This window comes from Gordionus sp. m RMFG-2023, chromosome 1, assembly GCF_954871325.1.
Source record: "Gordionus sp. m RMFG-2023 chromosome 1, tfGorSpeb1-WG-v2, whole genome shotgun sequence".
Taxonomy (NCBI): domain Eukaryota; kingdom Metazoa; phylum Nematomorpha; class Gordioida; order Chordodea; family Parachordodidae; genus Gordionus; species Gordionus sp. m RMFG-2023.
The window spans coordinates 64,413,669-64,427,604 of NC_088775.1; the positions used below are offsets into that span (position 1 = coordinate 64,413,669).

General features: G+C 26.2%; 1 protein-coding gene across 1 annotated transcript in view; it reads right to left on the bottom strand.

The window, feature by feature from the left end:
- Positions 1-13,936, bottom strand: part of LOC135922610 (NADH dehydrogenase [ubiquinone] flavoprotein 1, mitochondrial-like) — a 52,069-nt gene that overhangs the window by 14,654 nt on the left and 23,479 nt on the right. The window contains exons 4-7 of the mRNA XM_065457015.1: positions 3,652-3,878; positions 3,107-3,306; positions 2,631-2,863; positions 2,363-2,516 (exon numbers count right to left, since the gene is read on the bottom strand). Coding sequence (XP_065313087.1) covers positions 2,363-2,516; positions 2,631-2,863; positions 3,107-3,306; positions 3,652-3,878 — 814 coding nt within the window. The remainder of the gene's footprint in view (positions 1-2,362; positions 2,517-2,630; positions 2,864-3,106; positions 3,307-3,651; positions 3,879-13,936) is intronic.

The following is a 13,936-nucleotide window of genomic DNA, read 5'->3' on the forward strand; positions in this document are numbered from 1 at the left end:
AAAATTGGGTATTTCCGTAGCAGGTTTTTACTGACCACAATTTTGGGCAGCACTTCCGTATAATTTGTCTTTTTACTTAAAACCCAACAAATGGGCCAACAAAATCTTACTCAATGAAACATACCCAAAAATGGGTACTAACTCTTACTGAATATAACCGCCCAACAAATGGGTCACTACACTCTTTATTGAACTCTTACTGACTATAACTGCCCAACAAATGGGTAAATACACTCTTACTTGCAATCACCGCCCAACAAATGGGTATATACACTATTACTTTATATAACGGCCCAACAAATGGGTAAACAACTTACTTGACTCTTACTTGCTATAGCCCAACAAATGGGTAAATTCAATCTTAAACTTAACGCGAAGGTCGCGAGCTATTGGCCACCAATGTTTTAAAAATCCAATACTTATATAAAGTTATAATGTTTATAAGTTGACTAATATAAAATATTATTGTTCTTACTTGATACCTTTTTTCTTATTCTTTAACTTTTTCTTTTTTGTTTTTAAGATCAAATGGCTTTCTATTTTCTTTTCTTACCAATCTCAAATAATTTTTCAACACAAGACAAAAAAATGAATGAATTAATTTATTTTTCTTTTTTTTCTATTATATATATTTCTACAAAACAAATAATATAATAATAAATAAACAAAAACAATTATCGATTTTTTTTCATATTATTTTTTTTTTCCTTTTCCTCGATAATATAATAATAAATAGTATCTAAACAAAACAATTATCGATTTTTTTTTACTATTATTATTTTTTTCTATAACTATTACATCTACTATAATTTTCTACAATTAAATATTCGACCCGGCTATAACAATTTTAAAATTTAAACTCGACACGACCCGAGATTTTTAAAAAAATGTTAGGCCTAAAGCCCGAACCGTAATTATTTTTTAAAAATAGACCCAAAGTAACGGGATCAAAGGGTGCATGTGCCGGAAGGCTGAACAAGAATTATTTTGATTATTTAATGGGTTTGGGGTTAAGATATAATCTTTTTAAAATTTGTTAAATTATGTTTAACGTATTATAAACTAATGGGTTGGGTATGACCATAAAATTTTAGCCCATACAGGCTTCTGAAAATTTTTTTATTTAGGAACTGTAAACACCTTTTAAAAAATATTTAGAACTGGAAACCATTTTCCAGGTTCCAAACTTAAAAAAATTTTAATTACAAAATGTTTACTGAAATTATTGGCGTCAATGACACATTATAATACTTACCTAAACCGACGATTCATTTGTTAAAATTTAGTTTGAAGCGTCTTAGAACACAAATCAGCTGGCAACTGGCCATTTTTTTTTCTATATAAAATTTTTTGTATATTATTAAATTTTAACGTAAATTATTTCAATGGGAAACCAAGTGGCGTGTCATCAGCTTATTTGCAGTGATACACATTTAAATAAATCGTTATTCTAGGTAGACATGTCATTGGTTGGTGAACAATTAAATTTTTGACATACTAGAAAATAATTTTATCATTTCACACTAAATAAAAATATTTAAAACTACTTATTAATAATAAAATTTTGGACTCTTGATAGATATATTGGCTTTCAGTTTTATATTCACTTATTCTTTGAAAATTTATAAAATAATGTAATATTCTATTTTTAAAATTAAAACAAATTGCTGGTAAACTAAGGGTAATGTATCCATCTATAAATTTTGGTTTGCATTATTGGCGCTATCTTTACATGCCAACTCAATTAATTTTTTTGCATAAAATATTATTTTATTTGTAAACGAACCTTAGAAAAAAAATTTCAAAAGAATTGAAGGATAATATTTCTTTCAAAAAACAATTTAAAATTTTCAAATAGGTATAGGATGGCCATCATAAAAAAATTCAACTTTTTTCCCTCTCATCTTAATTAGTCATAAACTTAATTATGAATAATATATTTAGTTCTATTAAGTTTCTAATATATAACAATATATACATAAAAGTAAAAATAATTGATTTTTGAACTTTTTGATCCCTATATTATTTCAGGAAATAAAAAAATCAAAATTTCTTTTTTTGGCTTAACTAGATTATATGTAATCATCATAGAAATTGATTAAAATGGGTGGATTGTAGCATGTGATTTGATATGAAATGATCATAATATAAAATAAATGTGTTTCACTAAAAAAACTCGAGTGAATTCTATAGATTCCATCCTAATTTTTATAGCCCTATTTCATTATTTAGCAAATTTTTAAAAAAAATCTTATATAATTTTAATCTTTATAAATATGTGGAATATACGAACTTCTTAAATTGATTTACAATTAATTCATAATATAATCACTGTTTTTTTTAAAATAAACTGTAATTTAACTTGGCCACAGGATTCGTGTTTATAAAATTCGATTAAACGGGCAATGCATCTGATAACATCGGCACTTTTATTCATAACTATGACCGCAGCTGTACCTAATGCAGTCTTATGTTCTACAAGAGAATCGAAATCCATTAAGACTTTTTCACAAACCCTATAAATTGATACATACATTTGATTATAATAATTAATTGTTAAGCCCTAGGATTTCGATAAAGTGATCTGAGATTAAAGCAAATTGGGCATGATCCAAGTATGAATAAATTACTCTTTAGGAATTAAGGGAGTTGATGAGCCACCAGGAATAACAGCTAGCAAATTATCCCAACCACCAATGACACCACCGGCGTGTTTATCGATAAGTTCCTTCAATGGAATGGACATGGCTTCTTCAACTGTACAGGGAGCATTTACATGACCAGATATGTTATATAATTTAGTCCCGCTATTACGATCTCTGCCAAATTGAGCAAACCATTCCCCAGTCCGTCTGCATATACTCTTATATTGGTATAAAATATTATTATTCAACCAGAGAGAAATGCATTTATTTAATATATCAAAGGAGTGGCATTATTATCTTCTATCATTTAACTTTGCTAAAAAGTCAAATAAATTATTTAAAAATGCTAAAAAAACGTTTAATTCATATTTTCTTTTTAGAAATATTCAAATCAAATTAAGGCAAACTGATGCGCTCAATACAATACACTAAATGTTAGATAGATATAATATAGTGCTTACAGGAGCCACTGCTACCGTTTCAACATTTGCAACAGTTGTTGGACATCCAAAAATACCAACATCCGCGGGAAACGGTGGTTTTAATCTTGGTTTACCCTGCTTGCCTTCAATAGACTCTATTAACGCCGTTTCTTCGCCACATATATATGCTCCCATTCCTCGATGAACAAATATATCAAAAGGGTATTCCAGCTTAGATTCTTTAATAAAATATTCAGAATAAAAGTAAATTATTGTATATGAAATATTCAGTATAATGGTAAATTATTGTGTATATTAAAATTCTTAAAAATTAATTGAGCATGATCTTTAAAAAAATTAATTAATAAGAAATGCAATATTAGTTGATTAGAAATTAAAAAAACATGCATCTAAAAATAAAGTAAAAATTAAACTAAGCCATGTCTATATTAATAATTTCAGATTAATTAACTATTGGGAATTATGAAAATTAAAAGATTAAACTGGTCAAATTTGAAAGAAGAGTGTTCCGAATAGTTAAAAATATATTGATTTAATTGATTAAAAGTATGATAAAATATAACTTTTTCCTAAAAAGCCCATGTCATAAGCTTCTTGAATCGCGGTTTGAACGTTAACGCTTTCATTGTAAAATTCTCCTCTTATATAAATATAAGCCGTTTTAGCACCCATGGCTCGCCCCGTGATCAAGCAGCCTTCAATCAATTTATGTGGATCATGTCTCATTATTTCTCGATCTTTGCATGTTCCTGGCTCACCTTCATCAGCATTTACAACCAGATATTTTGGCCTATATATCAGGATAACAAACAAATAAGTTTTAATCAACATAAGCTTGTAGGATTATATCTACTAAATATTGTGGCCTGCAAAGCCGGCCCATAATAAATTTGGAATGTGAATAACTTTAGAAAGTCAGGTTGTGAGTGGGCATGAAAATCAAAATTTTACCAGGAAAGTCGTAAACTTTTTATTCAAAATTAGTGATGATTTAATAATTTCGATTAATAATAGGCAAGAATAAGATGCTCCCGTTTATGAGCCATAATTCTCATTGTTTGTTTTCTTTATTTATTTTTTGAGTGGAAATAGCTTTTTCTTAAAAACAGTTCATTTTTTGATAAAACAAAAATTGGATTAATTTGGTTTATATTTTTTTAGATCAAAATTCCAATATATTTACCTGGTGGTAAAAATCAAATAATATATATAAAACAGTATCGCATGTAAGATTTTAAAACCCTCTGTCTATACCTAAATCTATTTAAAGGTATAGAGTTTTCTTTATTTTTTAAATATTTCCCGTAAACGTTTAAACAACAAGCCAGTCTTATTGTGCTTATAGCAATAACCTTCCCAAATAGTTTCTTCAGACAGAAACGAGTACACTCAGTTCTATTTAATAAAATTTTAACTCAGTCTGATGGCAATGAGAGAATCAAATGTTTCTACATTTAACCAGGGTTGCCATATTTCCCTCCAGCAATCACGAAAGAAACAATTCAAAATTGTAGTGTTGCTAAACGGCTCGATTTTTAAAACGGTAAGTCTAATATTTTAGCCAAAAAATATTATGCACTGCAGGTTCATAGATGGCAGAGAAGCTTGGGTATCTATTAACGTTTCGAGGCTTGCGCAAAATTATTTTGGCGTAATTTAATATAAATCGAGCCGTTTATCAACACTACAGAATTGTTTTTAATGATTATATCAAGTGCTTAAAATTTATCATTATAATATCCGCTTTTAAATATTATATATAGCTCGAATTTATTATCATTAATCAAAAATAATCTCATAGTTAGCGCCTTCACCACGAATTCGCGCTAACTATGAATGTAGGGTTAGTGCTCAAAATACCTCAAGGAACGAGGGTTACAATTATTTTTATAATAGAATATGAATACCATAATAGGGGGAGGACTTTAATAATATATATTTTTTAAATATTCATTATACTTATATTTCAAATCAGTAATTACAATCTCACATACATTTATGATAGGGATGTACCGATATTTTTTATCAGATCGGATCGGGCCGATATTTCACCCATTTTAAAATATCGAATTTCCCGATCCGATATAAAATGGCGTTTTTAACAAAAATAAAATGTTATAAAATTTTAAAAAAAAGTTATATCTAAAAAATCGAAATTCCATTTTTATGTTTATTTTTTTAATAATAATAATAATTAATTTATAAACATTTTGCCATATTGTTATTTTTTTGCGCATTCGGTTTATAAAAGTGTGCGATAATCTGTTTTTAGTGAAGTGACAGTTACCATCGCCACAGGCTGACCTCTGATAAATTGGAAATTTTGGTATTTCTAAATATAAATCTTCGAATTAATGTTAAATATTATTTTAAATATTTATTTCATATTTCATAATATATTTGTTTATTATTTATTATGTATATAGATTAATTTTATTACTTATTATATAAAAGTGATTTAACAATAAAAATATTTTATATAGTTTTAGAATTGCAATTGAATTGAATATAAACTATAACTGATCATTATAATATATTTAAATGACATAAGTTATGGTATAGTTAAATTATATATGTTATACTAATAAAAAGTATATTAAAAATTAAAACCATTGGTATCTTTACAGAATACAAAATTAGATATGATTTCGGATCGGTAATCGGCCGATATCAATTTAATATCGGGAATACCGGATCGTATCGGCCAAAAGTGGTATCGGTACACCCCTAATTTATGACATAATTCCTTTTCCCATATCAGATGCTCAAATTACCTCAAGGAACGAGGAGTATAATTAAATCTTTTGTTAAGCCATCTTCAGTGGAGGTGATACGATTGTGGCACATGCCCTTTTTGATAGGAAGTGGATAATAAAACAATAGTATTTGATAAGCCTTTATTTCTTTGAATGGTGCAAACCACATGTGAAATATACCTTGATGTATACATTATTTAAGTACTCCCCCTTTAAATTTATAGACTATTATAAAAAATAATAACATCCCTCGTTCCTTAAGATATTTTGAGTATCTAATGCCGTTAACTTGATTGTTATTGTACGATTGCTACAATTCTTAAATTTTTTTTATATAACTTAAAGAGATATAAATATTTTTCTATCATAAATTCCTATTCATATTTTGATTTCGGATTTCTATCATATGGTAACTACAAATTTCTAAAAAATATAAAAGTATATAATTTAAAGATAAATAAATATTTCTAAAAATATTTGGAATCGGGGAAAAAGAAACCTTAATACATTTGACTTTTGAATCGATATTTAAAATTCGATATTTAAGACTTAAGCGAAGGCGTACGTGAAATTGATATTTATTTATAGGACATTATTTTTGCAAGAAAATAATTTTGTATTTGTAGTAATATTATATATATTTTACTTTATATTTTTATGGTCTTTTATTTATAATATTATATAATCTGTTTGTACATTGTTTTGCAGCTATAAATCAAATATTTAATGTATTGATAATTGTAAAAGTTAATTTATTTTCTTGTTGAAATAATATTTAAATGTTTTTTATATAAAATTAACTTTTACCGAAAGATATATATATATACTATACTGAAAATTTATGATAAAGATTAGTGTTGTTAAAAAGTCGAGTTCTTACGACTTGCGACTCGAGTCGTAGTCGTAAAAAACGGCTCCGACTCAAGCCGATCAAGGAGCCGCATGAGTCGGCTCGCTTAGTCGGCTCACTTAGTCGGCTCGCTTAGTCGGCTCACTTAGTGGGCTCAGAGGGTAGCTTGAGTTTATTTTAAATTTAGAGCCAAAAATTATTTTAAAGTTATTGAGAAATTTTAAATAATAATGTAGAATTTTATTTATTTATTTTTAGTAAAATAATTTATTTTATTTATATTTTATTTAATGCAAATAATATGTTTTGATTTGATTATAATAAAAATGGATTTATTTATTTGATATTTTTTTAAATAAAAAAAAAATTAATATTTTTGAGCTAAAAATTTTAAGAAAAAAATATTTTTGAAACATATTTTGCTGATTTTTTGAAGAAATTTTATTCTTTTGTTTTATCATAAAATTTTATTCTTTTTTTAATTATATCATAAATAAATAATCTTTTAGGTCAAATCTTCTATAGTTTTTTTTAAATTATTTTTATAAATATATCTATATTTTAAGTTTATTATTAGAGGTGGCTTTTTCTAAATATTTTTTTAATAAATATATTTATATTTTAAGAATATTAAAAGAGGTGGTTTTTCTAAATTATTTTTTTATTAATATTTATGTCAAACTTTTTTTTAATGCCGCAATTGTCATATGCGTTATTTTTTAAGATTTTTGGACACAAAAGGGTTATAATATAATTTATATTGTAAAGATATTATATTATAAATTCAATGAAGATGTTCCCTGGAAAAATGATAATTATCATAATGGGTAGGTATATTTTTGAACATATAAGATTTTTTTGTGACGCTAATGGGCAAAAATATGTTTCTTTAACAGGTAAAATTTAATGTAGATGTACCCTAGATAAATGACAATTGTCATAATAGTTATTTTTAAAGTTTTTTGACGTAAATAGGCTAAAATAAGTACTGCTAACATGTCTAAATAAAACTTCAGTGAAGATGTACCCTAGAAAAGTAACAATTGTCATAATCGTTGTTTTTAAAGTTTTTCGAATTTTTTTGACGTAAATGGGCTAAAAGCATTGCTAACATGTTAAAATAAAATTTTAGTGAAGATGTACGATAGATCATAATCGTTGTTTTTAAAGTTTTTCGAATTTTTTTGACGTAAATGAGCTAAAATAAGCATTGCTAACATATTTAAATAAAATTTTAGTGAAGATGTACGATAGATAAGTGACATTTGTCATAATCGTTGTTTTTAAAGTTTTTCGAATTTTTTTGACGTAAATGGGCTAAAATAAGCATTGCTAACATGTTTAAATAAAATTTTAGTGGAGATGTACCATAGATAAGTGACAATTGTCATAATCTTTGTCTTTAAAGTTTTTTGAATTTTTTTGTCGTAAATGGGCTAAAATAAGCATTGCTAACATGTTTAAATAAAATTTTAGTGGAGATGTACCATAGATAAGTGACAATTGTCATAATCGTTGATTTTAAAGTTTTTCGAATTTTTTTGACGTAATTGGGCTAAAATAAGCATTGCTAACATTATTAAATAAAATTTTAGTGGAGATGTACCATAGATAAGTGACAATTGTCATAATCGTTGTTTTTAAAGTTTTTCGAATTTTTTTGACGTAAATGGGCTAAAATAAGCATTGCTAACATGTTTAAATAAAATTTTAGTGAAGATGTACCCTAGATAAGTGACAATTGTCATAATCGTTGTTTTTAAAGTTTTTCGAATTTTTTTGACGTAAATGGGCTAAAATAAGCATTGCTAACATGTTTAAATAAAATTTTAGTGGAGATGTACCATAGATAAGTGACAATTGTCATAATCTTTATCTTTAAAGTTTTTCGAATTTTTTTGACGTAAATGGGCTAAAATAAGCATTGCTAACATGTTTAAATAAAATTTTAGTGGAGATGTACCATAGATAAGTGACAATTGTCATAATCGTTGTTTTTAAAGTTTTTCGAATTTTTTTGACGTAAATGAGCTAAAATAAGCATTGCTAACATATTTAAATAAAATTTTAGTGAAGATGTACGATAGATAAGTGACAATTGTCATAATCGTTGTTTTTAAAGTTTTTCGAATTTTTTTGACATAAATGGGCTAAAATAAGCATTGCTAACATGTTTAAATAAAATTTTAGTGGAGATGTACCATAGATAAGTGACAATTGTCATAATCTTTGTCTTTAAAGTTTTTTGAATTTTTTTGTCGTAAATGGGCTAAAATAAGCATTGCTAACATGTTTAAATAAAATTTTAGTGAAGATGTACCCTAGATAAGTGACAATTGTCATAATCGATGTTTTTAAAATTTTTCGAATTTTTTTGACGTAAATGGGCTAAAATAAGCATTACTAACATGTTTAAATAAAATTTTAGTGGAGATGTACCATAGATAAGTGACAATTGTCATAATCTTTGTCTTTAAAGTTTTTCGAATTTTTTTGACGTAAATGGGTTAAAATAAGCTTTGCTAACATGTTTAAATAAAATTTTAGTGGAGATGTACCATAGATAAGTGACAATTGTCATAATCGTTGTTTTTAAAGTTTTTCGAATTTTTTTGACGTAATTGGGCTAAAATAAGCATTGCTAACATTATTAAATAAAATTTTAGTGGAGAAGTACCATAGATAAGTGACAATTGTCATAATCGTTGTTTTTAAAGTTTTTCGAATTTTTTTGACGTAAATGGGCTAAAATAAGCATTGCTAACATGTTTAAACAAAATTTTAGTGGAGATGTACCATAGATAAGTGACAATTGTCATAATCTTTGTCTTTAAAGTTTTTCGAATTTTTTTGACGTAAATGGGCTAAAATAAGCATTGCTAACATGTTTAAATAAAATTTTAGTGGAGATGTACCATAGATAAGTGACAATTGTCATAATCGTTGTTTTTAAAGTTTTTCGAATTTTTTTGATGTAATTGGGCTAAAATAAGCATTGATAACATTATTAAATAAAATTTTAGTGGAGATGTACCATAGATAAGTGACAATTGTCATAATCGTTGTTTTTAAAGGAATTTTTTTGACGTAATTGGGCTAAAATAAGCATTGCTAACATGTTTAAATAAAAATTTAGTGAAGATGTACTAAGAAAATCATAATATTTTTTAAATTTTTGTCAATTTTTCTTTAACTTTTATTTATTTTAGTTATTCCTTTTTAATTTATTTCTATTTTTTATTAATATTTATGTCAAACTTTTTTTTAATGCGACAATTGTCAGCAATGCTTATTTTAGCCCAATTACGTCAAAAAAATTCCTTTAAAAACAACGATTATGACAATTGTCACTTATCTATGGTACATCTCCACTAAAATTTTATTTAATAATGTTAGCAATGCTTATTTTAGCCCAATTACGTCAAAAAAATTCGAAAAACTTTAAAAACAACGATTATGACAATTGTCACTTATCTATGGTACATCTCCACTAAAATTTTATTTAAACATGTTAGCAATGCTTATTTTAGCCCATTTACGTCAAAAAAATTCGAAAAACTTTAAAGACAAAGATTATGACAATTGTCACTTATCTATGGTACATCTCCACTAAAATTTTATTTAAACATGTTAGCAATGCTTATTTTAGCCCATTTACGTCAATAAAATTCGAAAAACTTTAAAAACAACGATTATGACAATTGTCACTTATCTATGGTACATCTCCACTAAAATTTTATTTAATAATGTTAGCAATGCTTATTTTAGCCCAATTACGTCAAAAATTCGAAAACTTGAAAAACAACGATTATGACAATTGTCACTTATCTATGGTACATCTCCACTAAAATTTTATTTAATAATGTTAGCAATGCTTATTTTAGCCCAATTACGTCAAAAAATTCGAAAACTTTAAAAACAACGATTATGACAATTGTCACTTATCTATGGTACATCTCCACTAAAATTTTATTTAAACATGTTAGCAATGCTTATTTTAGCCCATTTACGTCAAAAAAATTCGAAAAACTTTAAAGACAAAGATTATGTTAATTGTCACTTATCTATGGTACATCTCCACTAAAATTTTATTTAAACATGTTAGCAATGCTTATTTTAGCCAATTTACGTCAAAAAAATTCGAAAAACTTTAAAGACAAAGATTATGACAATTGTCACTTATCTATGGTACATCTTCACTTAAATTTTATTTAAACAAGTTAGCAATGCTTATTTTAGCCCATTTACGTCAAAAAAATTCGAAAAACTTTAAAAACAACGATTATGACAATTGTCACTTATCTAGGGTACATCTTCACTAAAATTTTATTTAAACATGTTAGCAATGCTTATTTTAGCCCATTTACGTCAAAAAAATTCGAAAAACTTTAAAAACAACGATTATGACAATTGTCACTTATCTATGGTCATCTCCACTAAAATTTTATTTAATAATGTTAGCAATGCTTATTTTAGCCCAATTACGTCAAAAAAATTCGAAAAACTTTAAAATCAACGATTATGACAATTGTCACTTATCTATCGTACATCTTCACTAAAATTTTATTTAAATATGTTAGCAATGCTTATTTTAGCCCATTTACGTCAAAAAAATTCGAAAAACTTTAAAAACAACGATTATGACAATTGTCACTTATCTATGATACATCTCCACTAAAATTTTATTTAATAATGTTAGCAATGCTTATTTTAGCCCATTTACGTCAAAAAAATTCGAAAAACTTTAAAAACAACGATTTTGACAATTGTCACTTATCTATCGTACATCTTCACTAAAATTTTATTTTAACATGTTAGCAATGCTTTTAGCCCATTTACGTCAAAAAAATTCGAAAAACTTTAAAAACAACGATTATGACAATTGTCACTTATCTAGGGTACATCTTCACTTAAATTTTATTTAAACATATTAGCAATGCTTATTTTAGCCCATTTACGTCAAAAAAATTCGAAAAACTTTAAAAACAACGATTATGACAATTGTCACTTATCTATCGTACATCTTCACTAAAATTTTATTTTAACATGTTAGCAATGCTTTTAGCCCATTTACGTCAAAAAAATTCGAAAAACTTTAAAAACAACGATTATGACAATTGTTACTTTTCTAGGGTACATCTTCACTGAAGTTTTATTTAGACATGTTAGCAGTACTTATTTTAGCCTATTTACGTCAAAAAAATTTTAAAAACTTTAAAAATAACTATTATGACAATTGTCATTTATCTAGGGTACATCTACATTAAATTTTACCTGTTAAAGAAACATATTTTTGCCCATTAGCGTCACAAAAAAATCTTATATGTTCAAAAATATACCTACCCATTATGATAATTATCATTTTTCCAGGGAACATCTTCATTGAATTTATAATATAATATCTTTACAATATAAATTATATTATAACCCTTTTGTGTCCAAAAATCTTAAAAAATAACGCATATGACAATTGCGGCATTAAAAAAAAGTTTGACATAAATATTAATAAAAAAATAATTTAGAAAAACCACCTCTTTTAATATTCTTAAAATATAAATATATTTATTAAAAAAATATTTAGAAAAAGCCACCTCTAATAATAAACTTAAAATATAGATATATTTATGAAAATAATATAAAAAAACTAAAGAAGATTTGACCTAAAAGATTATTTATTTATGATAAAATTAACAAAAGTATTTCTTAAAAAAGTTAAAAATTAATAAAAAATCAACAATCAACAAAATATGTTTCAATATTTTTGTTCAAAAATTATTTTTTGCTTAAAATTAGCTCGACGAAAATATGAATTTTTTTTTATTTAAAAAAAATCAAATAAATAAATCCATTTTTATTATAAGATCAAAACATATTTGAAATAAAAGTTAAAAAAATTTTTTGTTTGATAATAATAAAATATTAACATTAAATATAAATAAAATAAATTATTCACTAAAAATAAATAAATAAAATTCTACATTATTATTTAAAATATCTCAATAACATAAAAATAAATTTTGACTCTAAATTTAAATTAAACTCAAGCTAACCTCTGAGTCCACTAAGCGAGCCGACTAAGCGAGCCGACTAAGTGAGCCGACTAAGCGAGCCGACTAAGTGAGCCGACTAAATGAGCCGACTAATGTGGCTCATTTAGTCGACTCGAGTCTGAGCTGTTTTATCGACTAGAAACTAGGCTCGAGTCATAGCTAAGTCGACTCGGCTTAGCCGTTTAACAACACTAATAAAGATCACTATTTTATTACCACTTAAATAAATATCTTCTTGTCTACTACAGGGTTGCATGTGTTTTATTTGGTGATATAATAAAAACAAAAACTATTAAGTGGTATAATAATTAATTATGAAGTTTTTAAAAAACATAAATACCACATTTATGTATTAGGAAAAATTTTTTACAATTAATAAAAATTTCTCATAAAACTTTTTAATTACAAAAAAATAATTTTTTAAATTGAAAATGTTTAATATTAATAATATTTTAACCAATAATACCAAAAATAGTTTTAGAAATTCTTCTTTATATAATAATAATTCATTTTTATCTAATCATTCCTTTTCCACATCATTTTCGCAATCTGCTATAAGTGCCAATTCTACTATAATAAACCCTATAAACTCACCGGTAATTCAAAACCCAAAAAGAAAATATAATAGCTGGAATAAAGAGGAAATTGACATAGTAACCAAATTTTTGTCCCAACCGGAAATGGAAAGAATGAAAATAAAGGACATTGCCAAACATATTGATATGTCAATAGCCTCGGTTAACAAATTAAGGCAAGAAACTTTTCCAGAGTTTATGGGGGGCCATTGAAACAATATCAAATTCAAAAAAAGGGATGCAAAAAAAAGACACATCCGAAATCGAAAGAAGGGTTATAAATATTTTAATGGATAACAACACCTCGACTATCAAAGATATCATAGAAAATTTGCCTCCAGGTTTCCCAAAAAATGAGGGGACCATCCGAAAATATATTAAAAAAATAGGATGGTCTAAAAAAAGGGCTGGAATAGAGCCCGATCGACGAAATACACCAGTAGCAATTCGCATTCGCCAGGCTTATTGCCTTAAAATGCTAAACATTCCTATGGAAAAAATGTTCTTCCTGCATGAAACAGGCATAAACCTACATGTTGTACCTGTGTATGCTTGGGCCCCCTACAACGTCACATCAACTGTGATAGTTCCACCTTCCAAAGGTAAGAACGTTAGCA